The 15665-nt window shown below is 38.1% G+C and overlaps 1 protein-coding gene across 3 annotated transcripts in view; it reads left to right on the forward strand.

Annotated features, from left to right (window-relative positions):
• The window catches only part of CTNNA2 (catenin alpha 2), a gene marked incomplete at its 5' end in the record, with an annotated part of 461863 nt that extends 455815 nt beyond the window's left edge, over nucleotides 1–6048 (forward strand). For all 3 annotated transcript variants that reach the window (XM_082482395.1, XM_082482396.1, XM_082482397.1), the window contains one exon: nucleotides 5168–6048. In XM_082482395.1, the coding sequence (XP_082338521.1) occupies nucleotides 5168–5455 (288 nt within the window). In that variant the 3' untranslated portion in view covers nucleotides 5456–6048. The remainder of the gene's footprint in view (nucleotides 1–5167) is intronic.
• Nucleotides 6049–15665: the final 9617 nt, after the last annotated feature.

The raw sequence follows: 15665 nt of genomic DNA on the forward strand, positions 1-15665 counted from the left end.
CAAACAGTTCACCCATCAAATCCATACCTCTTCAATTTAGAGAGAAGGGTATTGTGGGGGACTGTGTCAAAGGCCTTACAGAAGTCCAGATAGATGACATCCATAGCTCTTCCCTTGTCCACTGATGTAGTCACTCCATCATAGAAGGCCACTGGGTTGGTCAGGCAGGACTTGCCCTTGGTGAAGCCATGATGGCTGTTTTGAATCACTTCCCTGTCCTCCATGTGCTTTAGCATAGCTTCTAGGAGGACCTGTTCCATGATCTTCCTAGGCACAGAAGTGAGGCTGAGAGGTCGCTAGTTCCCAGGGTCCTCCTTTCTACCCTTTTTAACAATGGGTGCAATGCTTCCCTTTTTCCAGTCACTGGGGACTTCACCTGACTGCCATGACTTTTCAGATATCGTGGAGAGTAGCTTGGCAACTACATCAGCCATTTCCCTCAGGACTTTGGGATATATCTCGTCAGTTTCCATAGACTTCTGTATGTTCAGGTTCCTCAGGTGGTCATGAACCTGATCTTCTTTTACAGTGGGAGCGTCTTGGCTTCCCCAGTCCCTGCCTTGCAGTCCATTCACTTGAGAGGTGTGAGATGAGAGGTTGCCAGTGAAGACTGAGGCAAAAAGGTTGTTGAGTGCCTCACACTCCTCCTTGTCTGTTGTTACCAGTTTGCCAGCCTTACTCATCGGGGGTGTACACTTTTGACCTTCCTTTTCTGGCTGACATACCTGTAGAAGCCCTTCTGATTTTTGGCATCCCTTGCCAAGTTTGGCTCCAGCTCCATCTTACCCTTCCTGACCCCATCCCTACACAACCAGGCAGCATCCCTAGACTCTTCCCAGGATACCTGTCCCTGCTTCCACTGCCTGTGTATTTCTTTCTTGCGCTTTAGTCTTGACTTAGCCACGCCAGTCTCTTCCCTTCCTTTCCTGATTTCTTACACCTGGGGACTGAGAGCTCTTGCGCTCTAAGGAAAGTATTCTTAAAGATCTGCCAGATCTGTTCTGCTCCCTTGTCCCTGAGGGCAGTTTCCCAGGGGGTCCTATTGAACAACTAGAAGTTTGCTTTCCTGAAATTCAGGGTCCTGACTTTACTCTTTGCCTGACCCATATCCCTCAGGACTGCGAACTCCACCAGTGCATGATCACAGCAGCCCAGGCTGCCTCTAATCTTGACATCACCAATTAGCTCACTTGTATTGGTGACCATCAAGCCTGTCATAGATATGGCGTTATTTTATTTGGGAGTGCTGTCAGCTGAACTGGCCTATAATTTCACAGGTCATTCTATTTGCCCTGCTCAAATATTTCCAGACTAGGAACTATGTATAATTCTTTCGATGTCTTCCCCCACTTTTCAAAGTCTATTAAAAGCAAGAATCATGATATAAAACATTCTTAAACAACCAGCTCTTTTAAAGCTACCTATACTATATCCTTGCTCACTGGAAATACAGGCATTTTTTTTCCTCTATTTCCCTTACTTATTGTGGTGTGTTTCTGACTGTAAATATGAAGATATCTTTGGAAATTAAGCTTTCTCCTTTCTAAAACTGGTGGTATAATTCTTCCCCATTACAGTGGTGTGACAGTGCAGGGAGAACATCTCTCTTCTTTTGCTTTACTGTTAAGGAGAAAATTTTCCAGCATTATTCTCTCCTGCTTTTTCAGCTATTTTTGATATTGTAATTGCTGGTTATTTTGTTTAGATTATGTATATATGTAAAAGAAGCAAGAAATCTTGATTGTCACAAGCTTCTAGAAAATTCTGCATATAATGCAGGAAAAGTGCAGCGCAGCGTATAAGCAGATCAAAAACTGCTCAAAGCCTTATGGATTGGGGAGGGGGGGGAGAAAACCCCTGAAATTATCTTCCTGGCAGATAACAGCCTCTGCTGCTCCAGTGCTCTACCCTTGCATTTGCTAATTGCAAAGTTAGCTTTCAGCAAAATCTTTTTTTTATTATTATTTTTTCCTGAATGATTTATGCCTTCCCTGGGTAGATGGCAGTTTTAACCTGGATAAGTGACCAGCTCCAGTGCAGTGATTCTTAGGTTGTTTTGAATTTTCCCCAGCAGTCTCTGGTCTTGGAGTTTTATGGGCCAATAACCTAAGTTTGTCTTATGTTTAAGAGGGCTTTTTTTCCTAAATGGGGGCATATGTATTTGTTAAGAGATCTAAGTAGCAAAACACTATTACTTTGTGTAGCAAGTCAAAGGCTCTGTCAGTTGTTAGTAGGAAAAGCTATCGTTATATTCATAATTCCCTAACCATTTCTAGGGAGTGAAGTTTGCCTTCTGCACTGTGCAATAATTTCCTAGTGGTACTTCTATTTGAAATGTTAATTTTCCTTCTTTTTTTTTTTTGTTATTATTATTAACATTATCTGTTTGGAAAAGTGCATATGTTTCTTTGCCCAGATTTTGTAAGGAATTAACGCACTAAGAGCTTGATTCATTGCAGCCTCGTTCCAGCTTATGCCACTGTAGCTCTGCTGATTACAAAGCACAGCTTAAAACTGAAGTTGCGCAGTGGTGTAGTAAGATCTAAATGTTAATTGAAATTATGTTCATTGAGTTTAATTCTTCTTTACTGAGCCATAATATAAGCAAGGAGCTGGAGGCAAGAAGAAAATCACTGGAAATGCTTAGGTAGCCAAATTGGATACATGAGATGGCTACCAGCAGATTTTGGAGAACACTCATAGCCTAATACTATTGTGGGGGTTTTTTATCTCTTGTCCAATTCCAAGACTTGAAAGCATTTTACAATATGAATGGTTATCAAGGGCAAGGACTAAGTATCTGCATGTTAAAATGTGATTAATAATGGTGAAAATAGGGAGCTCTTATCTGCTATAACAGCAGATTGAATTAAATTCAAATGTAAGGTAATTAAAATGGCATCAAAATATGTAACGTGTTTTTTTAAAAGACATTGTTGCAATCTGCATCCAATACTGCAGAAGCATGTGCTTCTGCCCACCTTGATCGATATACTCCATAAAATTACTAATGTGTTTGAAGATGTAGATTGCATCCTTTGTATGGTTTTAAGCATCTAATTTAGGTGCCTGCTCATTTCAAAATGCTTCCTTTAATCATTCTGTTCCTTAATTAATGCCCCTTGTAAAATAGCTACCAGAACTCTTTTCATAAAGAGACAATGGAAAATGTGAGGCTATTAGAAACCTTCAACAAATAGAATTCATTCAGTAATGTGCAATGTAGGCTTGATCCAGTCAGTTTATCAACATTGATTATGAAGTAAATACTATTTGACGGTATCACTTTATATTCAATATCAATCCACCAGTGTTTCAAAAAGAATCATTTAACAATGAATAATGCTTGATTGTAGATCTCTGCAGTAAATTAGAATATCCTAATTTAATAGAGTATGATCTGTTATTTGCCAACAAACATACAGATTGCCTTATAAATCATGGAGTACTGTGGTTATAGAATAACACTATACTGAATTATATTTCATTACTGCCTGTTGAACAGTCATGTTTCTGCCATGTAATGTAATTTTCCATCTTTTAACTTAGTTTCTTTTACTAACAGAAAATACAAATTAGTCCTCAGGCAAAATGTTTACTGGGGGCAGGCAATTAACTATGCATTTCAGGGAACGGCACCAAGTACTTGAAAATCATTAAAATGCTTTTTTGTTTTTCACCTCACTGTATGTAGCTGTTTATGTATTTAATGAGTCACAATGAGTATAAGGCCACAGCTGAAGAAATAAAAAATAATAGGTAAGTCTATAGATTAATGTGGTTCCAGACACAGTCTTTCTGTAACGTCTATTCTTGTTCACATCAGTCACTGACACTTCAGAAAGAGGTTTCTCCTGAACTCTTCTTCTGTTAATGATTCAGAATACTTGAGGTGAAGTATAATATGGTTTTTGTTCTTGTGTTATGAGTATTTATCCTGGCTGCCTTGCCTAGAATTCATGTTAAGGAATCATATGCTCCCAAAATATGGAGCAGGAAAGGTATGGAGGGAGACAGGCCTCTTAAACTGATTAAAAATATCTAAGATCTTACTGAGCAAGTGGGGTGGAATTAAAGTGCAAAAATAATATTGCATCAAAAATCGTTCCTGCTAACTGGGAAAGACTTATAAAAATTTAAGCCAGCTTCCACGATAGAACTGAAAGATATTATCACAAAGAGTGTATCCCACTTTTTCAGTATTTTGGGAAAGGGATAATTGAACATTCTAAATAGTAACCTGGGTTACTACAGTAGGGTGTATTTTTAGCACCTGCTAATTTGAGGATTTCCAGTTGGATTTGGCAAGTGCCTAATTCGCGTTTTGGAACATTGAGACGTTGCTTTGGAATTCCCATTACATGCGTAAATCCTTTCAAAAAAATTGGCTAGGGATATGTACTTGATTTCAGCGTATGATGGAAGCTTGTTGACTGGAAGTTCCAATGGTTTGAAGTTCAACAAGTTCTCTACATCCAGAGGACCTCAGGCAGACTTGTGCATGGAAGAACACAAGGGTATATGTACAAAAAGCCTGCTAATCATAACGTAAGATCCCTTGTGAACATAAGTAGCTCACATATTACAGTAGTTACAAAAACCTGCAGTTAATCGTTTCATCTTTTTATTTGTTTAGGGGTTTCAAAAAGTCCTTTCATCTTTTCAGATGGGGTTCTCTAACAAGCTCAACACTGGCCTCACACTGTTCCTGTAGACTTCATTGGGGGTGTTGTCCTGGGCTTAGTAGGAATCATTAGAACAAACGTGAACACTTGGGAAAAGTCCTTGTTAACCTGTTTTGGGGTTTCTGACACGTAAAAGTAAATTTGTAAAGGTTTAAGTGAGAAGTAACTCTTTTTTTGTGTGAAAAAAGAGGCAATTCTTTACGCGTAGAAAAAGGATCAACATCAACAAAAAAACAAATTACACAAGTTTTTCCTTTGAATTATTAAAAAAGTTAATGTGAGGTACCACAGTCTTACCTTTACAGTTTGGTGCATGTTGTTGCTGGTGCTTGTTGCTACAAGCTACTTGATTAATCCTGAGGGATAGGATTCATTTCATCTTTAATAAGATCTGAGAGTATCCAGACTTCAGTTAGGAAATGGTGCAGTGATCCAGCCGTGGAGTAACTTTGCTGTATTTCATTTTTCTTCTCTATTTCTAGCTGGACAGTGCCACCTCTCTCATCCAGGCAGCTAAAAATCTGATGAACGCTGTGGTCCTTACAGTGAAAGCATCGTATGTGGCCTCTACTAAATATCAGAAGGTCTACGGTACAGCTGCAGTGAACTCACCAGTTGTATCTTGGAAGATGAAGGCCCCTGAGAAGAAACCTCTAGTAAAGAGAGAAAAACCAGAAGAATATCAGACAAGAGTGAGAAGAGGGTCCCAGAAGAAACATATTTCCCCTGTACAGGCCTTAAGTGAATTTAAAGCTATGGATTCATTCTAAAACACTAAGCTTTACCAGGAGGGTTTTATATTCTTTTTGTATGCGTACCTGCCGACTTGTATGCGTCTGGCATGGGGTGGGGGGAAGCAGTGTCAATTTGCATGCAACCTGAGACTCTATCGAAGTAACTAACTTTCTGCAATGCCGAAATTTAGGGCATTCTCTTCTGATGTTAAATGGACATATTCCAAGCTTACTTTTTAAACTAAACTATAGCATTGAATTGGCCAAAGAATTTGCATCATGGGAGTACGTGTGGGTTAAATAAATTCAAGCCTAAACCCAGAAATTTTTATGCATGCAAGAAACATTAGGTTGGCAGGTATATTAAGTGAAAAAAAAAGGAATTGTAATGGTAGACCATAAAGCTTGTATTGCTTCTGTTCCAGTGCAAAAATGTACTAGCCAATATGCTTAAATGTGTGGCCCAATAATTAAATCATATAACTTTTAAGTCATCTTCATTATAGTATGTGAATTTTTAAAACAGATACAAACTAATTCATCTTAAAAATGCTTCTTTTAAACCATGTTTTGTTCTTTATATTCTAGTAGTGTTATGATTGCTCACATTTCAATTAATCCCATTAATATGACCAGAGGTTTACTTTTGCCAATTGAATTCCTTATGGTGGAGTATGAAGCACAATATGGTGATTGACATTGCCTTTTATATTATGATTATTATTATGATTATTATTATAATATTAGTAATAGAAGACCTGGTGGTGGAATGTTTAGAGACACGGAAACTGACAGTGTGAGATTTTAGAGGCAAATATGTAGGTGTAGCTTGGATTACAGGTATCTGACATACCATTGTAACCACTAACTCAATAAACTCATTTAACCTTGGAATCCTCAATGTCTGGTCTCTTTTAGTGCACAGATATCTCCTGCATCGTAGTCGGTGTAGACAGTGACATTTTGCTTCGTGCTTCCTTTTTTTTCTTTTTTGATGAAGGAAGGATAACATTACATTCATTTTATCATTTTTTATAACCAGGATAGCCAAACATGGGGGTCAAAACTAGAGTTTAAAACTAAGACTGATTTAAACTTCAATACATGAGACGTACATGTCGTGGGATGAAATTGTTTCAATAAAACACGTCAGAAACAGCATAAAGATAGTCCAATTTATTAACCTATAAGGTTGACATCTCAAAACCTTGGAAATCATCTGTTGTGCCACACTGTATAGATCTGTATAAAGACCACTGTGCAAAGAAATGCAGTATCTGCTTTTATTCCCTTTTAGCCCCAACAGTTGGCTCAACTACAGAGATTGTATTATTGTTATGAAAAGTTCTCTCTGTATACTAAAATAAAACAATGAACATGTATTTATTTTTCTTACAATTAAATATCAACAACCTAAGAGAACATTCATGACCTCGTAATGGATTTGAAACACTGTGATAAACTGTGAGGTGTACCGTAAGTGACATGTATATCCCTCGCAGCGTTTTTGAGAGATGCTTGGATGCTTGTGTCAGATACGTTGATTATTCCTCAGAATAGCAACGTAGCAATTTTTGTTCCATTGGCCTCCTACACAATCTTTATAAAGAAATGTACTCTCAGAGGCCTTTTAGGAAATTACTATTTTTGCTTTGTTTATTTGTACTGCACAATAAAAAGGTTCCCCAGTCAGAACTGGAAACTGTACACATGATCAAAATACATTAGAAGGTGTGGGAAGGTCCTTGAAGAAGTTTCCCTATATTGCCCTGTAGTCTGACATAGACTGGTATTACTTGTGGTACCAATGAAATACCTAAAAGTAATTGGGATATTTATGAACAAAATTACAGAGGCAAAAGATGGATACTGAGTTTAAAGGAAAAGTAGGAAATTACAGACAAACAAAAATGTTCCAGTATGGTGCATGAAACAAGAAAATTGGCTATTGGCCACAAATAAAAAGTCATAGCACTTCTTCAGAAGTGTTTTGGTCTAAAACTCTGATGGATTAACTGAACAGTTGCTTTAAAATTATATTGTCACTATAAGAGGCATCCCAAACAGAGTTGTTTAGAAGAAGCCATCTAGCAATGAGATCTATGAACAGGTCTTGTAGAGTGTCCACTGATTAAGGCTCCTCAGTGAAAGAGGAAGGCTGTAATACAAAGAACCCATTATCGGTCACTCAGTCAAAACAATGACGGTGTCAGCAAAATGGAAAGGAAAATTAGAGTCCGAGCAGGTAAAACCCAAAATTATTTTCAGCAACTTAGTTCCCTTGAATTAGAGTCCTACTTCAGGATGGATTAGTTACCTTCTAAAGGGGCCCATCTATGCTCTAAATATCTTTATGGTAGCATGATAAAATTTAGTGTCGATAAGTGAAAAGTAATGTACATGAAAACAAGAACCAGAAACAGCCAGAACATACCAGTTCATGCTCAGCTCATGCAGTAAAGCCAATCGAATGTTAAGATTGATTAGAAGAGGTTTAATAGAGAAGGAGGAAAATATTGGATGATACTATACATCTGAGATGTGCCTATGTTTGAATATTTCATGCAGTTTTTATCAACTCATCTGAAAGAAATGGCGTAGGATGGAAACTCACATGGAAACATGAGAAGGGTTACTAAATCTGGAATTGCTTTCATATAAGGAGAGACTAAATGCGGTAAGTCTCCAGTTTCTTCAGGTTTGTCCATAGTGGGGCTATGAGATGAATCAATAAGGAACAAGTAATCACTGGTCCTTATAACTTAAAAATTAGGGTTGACACAATGAATTATAAAACAGCAAGTTCAATATTTAAAAAAAAAAATACTTTTTTAGAAGTAAATTGTGGAATTCATTTTCGCAATGTCACAGTTGCCATAATAATAATTCCATTGACAACACCAACCAAGTAATCATCCTACAAACTTTCCGTCTTGAAATCTTGCAGATGTTAAAGATCTAGAAGATCTGTAGTGTAGGTATAAAATAATGCGTGTGCATTTTGGAAATGCTCACTACAGCCAGTCCTCCACTGGCATAAGGGGACTCATATCACCAGCATAGTGTAATGAAGAACTACTGGACCTCCACAACCTTTGATCCACATGTTTCTCGTGATTATCACCTCGGTTCACAAACCAAAGGTATGGGTACTACGCATATTCCTGTATGCATACAACTTGGAAAATTTTCTCTTCAAACTGTACGTACAGTACAAAAGAAGCAATTACATTGCTGTTTCTAGAAATTACTATTATATGTTTCTTGATGGAAAATTTTAGTTATTTTTAAATAATTATTTGCTTCCAGCAGATGAACGTACAGCAAATGACTGGTTTGAAGATCAGCGTGGAGGTCAGACAGGCATCCCTGAGCTAGGGACAGTTCCTAGCATCCCAGTGTGGTCTTCCATGCTGTGTGGTCACTCTTCTTGTTATTCACGTGCCAGGAATCATCTCTTCTCTATGATAAACTAGAAGCCCAAGTTACGACAGTGAGTTATATGCTTTTTCCAGAAATGGCTGTATCTTTTGACCTGCGGCCATGAGGAGAAGGCCAAAGAAAGGGGTTTGGCTTTCTCCCCATCTTAATACAGTATGGGAAAAGGGGTAGCAGAATATTTCAATTTATAATATACTTCTTCAGCAAGAGTAGCAGCCAATTTGTGAATTAAGAAGTCAGAGAAAACAGAAAGCCTGAGAAATTTTAGATAACTTCCAAAATAATTTTCCTAAGATTATTTTTTATCTTATTGGTTTATCTATTAAATTAAGCATTTGAAAGTGAGAAGAAGAGTTAAAATAGCTAAATATGTATTCTAGGTCAAGGAGCTAGTAGTCAAGGAGCTACTGAGCAAGACATATTACTACAAAGGAACAGAGATTTTGGTTGGGCAAAGAAATGAAACCTGAGTGTGGTAAAATAACTTGGTACATTACTCATACAGAGCACTTTCTTATCCTTAATCCCAGTGATCTCAATTACATCATTAAATTTATACATGAGTTTAAGTGCTTGGCTGCATATAAATGATAGTATTCCTATGCTTAAAGTTGAACAACTGCTTTGATAATAAGGAAGCAGGGGATAAAGCTCAGCACAGATTCACTTTGATCCAGTATTTTCTTGCTACTGTGTCTTTAGAGTGTGAAATACTGATCAATAGTTCAGCTCTTTTACATTTTAAAAAGAGGTGGACCAAGTGTGGAAATGCAGTGGGAAACAATCCCACAGAGACAAAAATGCTGAATGGCTATATTTATATCTAGCACATTGTTTTATATCTCCGCATAAAAGCTGGCCAAAACATTTCCTGTGCCTCTATGAAACTCAAATTTAATAAAGAGGATGTATATTTATAGGCTTAAAATGGCATTTCTGCATATAAAAATGTAGGTTTCAATGGGATTTTCAAGCAAAAAACAAGTTAGTTGTGGTTCGTTTTTTTTTTTTAATGAATGCCCCAGTATGAATCTAAAGGCTTATAATGGAAATAAGGTGGTGTATCTCCTTTCACTCTATTTATAAATACGCCTTCAAACAACCTTTCAGATCAGACTTGGTTGTTCAGTTATTTCTGCAAGGCAGAGGATGAATACGTGTGTGGAGAAGGAAGCTGGAACAGAAAAAGGGGAGGGGTTTTTGGCCAGAAGAGAAAGGTCACAGCTGAAGCCGTGTCCGAAGACGGACAGATTATCCCATGTCATCTTAGCAGTGAATTCAAGCATTTTTTTGGAAGTTAAGCACATACCGAGCTTGCTGCTGATTTGTACCTGCAGAGATCAGGGATACTGAAGTATTTTTCTGGTTTCTCACTGAATGACCAAGTGCATCCTCAAGCAAAGGTTCACACGTTCCTCCTGCTTTAGATATTTTTCCCTTTATCACTCAGTTAGCACCAAGCTATGGAGAACTTGACAGCTTGATAAAAGCTGTGGGAGGTATTTTCATGCTCTAGTTATACTTTTAAAGGAATAAATATTTAATTCCTTGAGCAATGTTTCCTTCTTTTAATAATGTCAGGTGCGGTGTCATAGGTGAGTAGCTGCTACCCAACATTAGCCTCTCTATCTGAGTAAAATTTCTAAGTTCCATTGTTGTTTGGTAATTCCTGCATAATAATGGAGAAAAGGGATGCATAAGGATGGAGAAAAGAGATGCATCTTTGCAGAATATGAAATGTTTATAGTTAGCTGCTTTATCCTGGCTTGCTAAAAATTAAATACAAGGAAGAAAGAGAAATAATGTTTCCAAAGCCTCTTATAATATTCAGCGGTAGTGGCTTTGCTAGAAGGATGTATTTGATTTGTTTGTTTTTTTTTTTCTGAAAGATTTCATGCAGAAATTATGAAAAAAAAAAGGTTCTTTGGCCTGCATTTCCAGGAGATCATATTAAATTGTCTTAATGGCCTTATCTCCCCACTGAACCATAGATCTGGCTGCTAACAGGAGGATACATGGAAAAAATTACATTTTTTTAATCTTAATTTCTCTTAATCTATTTGATGTTTTTTCTTTAATTGTGTCCAGTTTTATTTATGTGTGCTTTGCATGCATGCACACACAAAAATACCCAGGATACACAGAGACTGAGATTGCCAAAAAGTTTACCAAGTAGCAATCTACTCCCCCAGAAGCTGGTGTTGCTTTTATTTAGCTGGAATATCACAGGGATGCCACAAGACCTTCTGTATGGGATGTATTGAGTTTTTAAGATCTCTGAAGATCCCAATTCCTGATTTTCCAAATGTATATATGCATATATATATGAATATATCTCTCTATATATATGAGTTTGGGGTTTTTTGGTTGTTGGTTTTTTTGGTTTGGGTTTTTTGGGGGGGGCTCTGTGGAAGTCAAGCCTGGTTCAGTTAAACCATAAGCTCCTAGACCCTGCTAGTTGTCATATACAATTTTCATTATCAGTTAGGCCCTGGCTTACAACTGAGACCATAAGGAAAACAGGAAAAACAAAATAAAACAAAAAAAAGAACACCCTGATACATATTTAGTTGTCTCTTGATTCTTCCAGATGTCAGATCTACCAGTATTATACCAGAAAGCAAACACACAACACCTGCAACTCATCTCCTTAAAGGGCTACACTCCGTGGTCACCAACTTTCAAAGTCAAACTATTTTAAATTTCCCAGATACGATTTTTGAGGATTATAGGAAACTTTCAATTCTAGGTCTGAAATTACGTGATACATGTAAACGGACTTCACGGATAAAGATATTCACACTAGGAGTTGTATTGTCCAAAATGAATCTAGGTGAAAATATAAATTCGATTGAAAACAAAAAAAAATGGCCTGACTCATGTTCCCATATCATGTAGTTGCGTATAGCTAGTCACAATGATTTTTAAGTTCTTTCCTTCAGCTACAGAGAGATTAAGCAGAAAACTGCTTCCAGACTCAAATATAACTTTAAAAGACTGACATTTGTCTCCATTTCAGAAGCTACTGCCTTGGTTTAATGAAGATGTGAAGAAATCACTCTTTACATGACATTTTTTTCTTAATCTCCTTCTCAAATGCTTTTCAGACTCAAAGAAAAAGAAAATTACTAAGGCAGTTCCAAAGCCTGTTAATTTACACTGTTCTTACTACCAAAAACGTCTGGCTGAGAATATGGTCTGTTAATTGACCTTATAATTGACCTGTAGAGCATCATGTGTTGGGCATACTAAATTGTCTCATGATAATGCCCTCCTCATCAGGGCTTATTGCTTTAGTGCAGCTGAGTAGGAAATGAGGACATAAATTAAACTTGAAAAGAGAAATGGAAATGCTGAAGTTGATGTGGGAATGTCTCAGAGTAGGGTGTGTGCTGCAGAGGGTAAGCTGGCCTTTGCTTCCTGATACCTTGGCTAATAGATGGATTTATTTAGGAATTACACCTCCCATTAAATTTACTTGCTTCCCCTGAGGCTCTCTTGGTAAAAGCCTACTTAGTTGAATGAAAGGTGTGTCCTGTATAAGAATGTGTGGTAAAGGTATGGCTATTGGCAAGGGAGACTTTTGTGTTAATCTGTTTGGTATGTGGACTTGTTTGCTGCAAAGGTGAGGGTAAGGGCTTCAAAGGCTCCTGGTCAGATTGATAGACATAGCTGAGCTGGAAAGCAGAATACGTCTTTTGTGATATGACAAAGGTTACTCCTGGTAGGTAACCTGTATTCACAGCATTTCTACGGGGAAACAATGAGCTAACAGAACTCATTCAAAAGCAAATTTCATTTATTATTGATGAACTATCTTAGATTGCAGAGAAGTTTTATTTTTCTCTTCAGGATTGATGTTTCTTATTCGGGAAGTCTTTTCTACATTATTAATTCAATCATGCAGAGCACCTTGCTTTTTAATTTTTTTGTTTTCAGATTCTTCTCACTCCTGCCAAAGCCATGGGATTTTAGTTTTGCAGTCAAGCTTTGTTCTTGCTTAAATAAATACTTGATTACTGATGATTTTATGGGTTTAAAACTCTCTAGCATTGTGTCTCAAGTATGTATGATTCCTTTTTTCTCCACACAGTGCCCCCTCCCTCCCCCCAGTATTTTGCATTCAGGAGGAAGTATCGTTATTTACATCAACCTAATTGGGTGGTATCTTATAATACCCTCTTGTGACAGCATCAGGAAGCTTTTGCAGTAGCCTGGGATGCAGGAGAGGTTGTTGTAGAACATCCTTATCCTTTATCCCACATTTCTGCAAGAGAAAGCTTAGACCAAGTGCCTCTATAGCACAAAGGTTTCAATGACATAGCAAATCCTCATGGATCTTCATCTTGCACCACTTGGATGGGTCCAGGCTCTAGCCTAGTTTCTCTTTATTTTCTGTATTGTTTTTTTAGATTGTGTCTATCTTGTGCCACAGAGCATGACTTGGAGATAACCGAACAGGTTGTGCCTGAGTTGCATCTGAAACCAGAAGCAGTGTAGCTACATCACAGCCATAAACGCCAGTAAAACCCTGATAAACCCTGATAGACTGGCCGAAAGAAGCCCAAGTTATTCAGGGTTTCAACACAGAAATTACATGTCTTTTTTTTCTATAGCACTGTTTCCAAAGGAGATCAAAACTGTATGGATCTGTAAAAGTCAAGATTCATTAGAACATATGCCATAATATTTCTTTACATAACCAAAATGCAAAAATGTCTTGAGCAATGAGGAAAATAATTTTAAAAAAAAAAAAAAAAAAAAGGCAGTATAAACAACTTTACCTTTTTTCACTGCACTATTGCTGCTGGTTCCTTGCACTCAGGCTTAGTTTCCCTCAATCACTGACTTTCTGACTGGCAGCAAAATCAGTCCTCAAGGAGTCTTCCTTCCCATCTACTTCAATGCCTGGACTGCACATCTGCTACCTGCATTGCACAGATGCCCTTCTCTGAACTGTGTGCTCCTTGCTCCCTTGTCTTTCCCCTTTCTTCTGGAACCTAATTTCCCCCTATCTCCAGGGAGGATCTCCTTCTCCCCACCGCTTTTCCCAGCATTTCTGTCTACTCAGAGCTTCCTTAAGGGTCTCTGCCCCATGCTTTGTTCTAGGGTGAGGATGTGCTCTCCGTTGCAGGTACGTGAATTATGATTGTCCAAAGCAGAGCTATCCCAGGCCATCTTCAAAGCATTATTTGTTGAAGCAAAATGCTCCTTCTGGATTCCGCACTCTATGGTGATTACACTGAGCAAAGGGCTAAGAGCTTTCTCTGTATTATCTTCTTGTGACACGCTCAGCAGTGACCCTTGAGACCCTCTTCGCTAAACCACCTTGTTCAGTTTGCTGAGTACAGCTACCTGAGAGTAACTTGGTTGGGATACCCCAGAAAAATACCTAGGGGCCTCCCCACTGTGGGCCAGCAGCATAAAGTCAGAAGAGAGGAACCAACTATTTCTCTGCAGCAATTCCATGCACTTTTGGCGCACCCTTCATTTCCCAGCTATTTCAAGCTTGAAACCTGACTGTGCTTTCCCTCGCTTTGGCTCTGATGGTTTTTTTGAGGTTTGGATTTTTTATGAGAGAGATTAGTTTCTGTGTTTTATGTGACAGAGACGTGTGCATCCTACCGAACTGAAATTGTTCCCTGCATGGCACAACTCTTACTGTGGGAACTGACTACTCAGCATTGGCCCTCTTAGCAAGAGCTTCCTTTGCCTGTAATCTTGTTTTTCTAGGCTTTTAATCACTCATAAGGACAGACAGACCCTGAAGTGTCGGTATATTTGTTATAGTCACTTGACTGGCTCCGTTTCTAGGCTAGTGCCTTTGCGAGACTCACAAAACTTGCCTTGCAGTCTGCAGTATGGAAACATGTACGGTGAATAACAATAAACTGTTGGCTTGCTTTCTGCAAGTAGGGCATAAAAGACGGTATTGGGGCATCTAACATAATTATTTGGGGTTAGGTTGGATTTGGAGGTGCAACTAAGCTTTCCTAAAATGTCAAATTGCGTAAAAAATAAACAGAAGACTGGTAGACATGGGAACTGGTTGTGGAAGTAGGGAAGAAAACCAGACCATCATTGAAAAGTTGTGGTGGGAGATAAGTTTATCTGCTCTGTTCAAAATACTCAGAATTTCTATTCTAAACAGAGGGGTTTTGCGTTGCCTTTTGTGATCAAGTTTAATGTTGAAGTTTTTCGTGCTGCCTGGTCTGTGCCTTCAGAATAAATCTATGACTGCAGTGCACAGAGCGTTAGAGCTGCCTGAGCAGGTTGGGTACCAGAAGCAGCCTGTGTGGAATAGCATGGATCTCGGTGAAGGTTTGTTTAACCTGTTTGCTTTGCTTTTACTCTCACTTCTATCTGCCTGTCTCATTAACCTGCACGATCTGACTGTATGTCTGTATGAGGCCACTTGAACACAGAAGCTCTCTGCCTGAAGAAGCTTCAGAAACCAATTTGACAATAAGGGATCAAGAAATTACAAAAGACCCACTTCTGAAGTCAAACATATATATATAAATGACTACAAAGTTCAGAAATATAGTATGAAAAATATTCTATCCACAACTCATCTTATTTTAAAATCCATACATTGGCCGATTAGGTGCCAGTAAAGAGTGGCTAATGCTAAAGCAATGAGTCATACCACCAATGCTGCAGCCCCTTGTGAAGAATTTTATCAGAAGATTATACTAATTTATTTGAAGTTGTCACAAACATCCTTTATTCTAATTGTCTTTGCCTGAGGTTCTGTTAAGAAACCGTGTATCATTTTGTAATATAAATGCTTCATAACTGTGGA

This window comes from Vanellus vanellus (genome assembly GCF_965231255.1).
Source record: "Vanellus vanellus genome assembly, chromosome: 4".
NCBI classification, from domain to species: Eukaryota; Metazoa; Chordata; class Aves; order Charadriiformes; family Charadriidae; genus Vanellus; species Vanellus vanellus.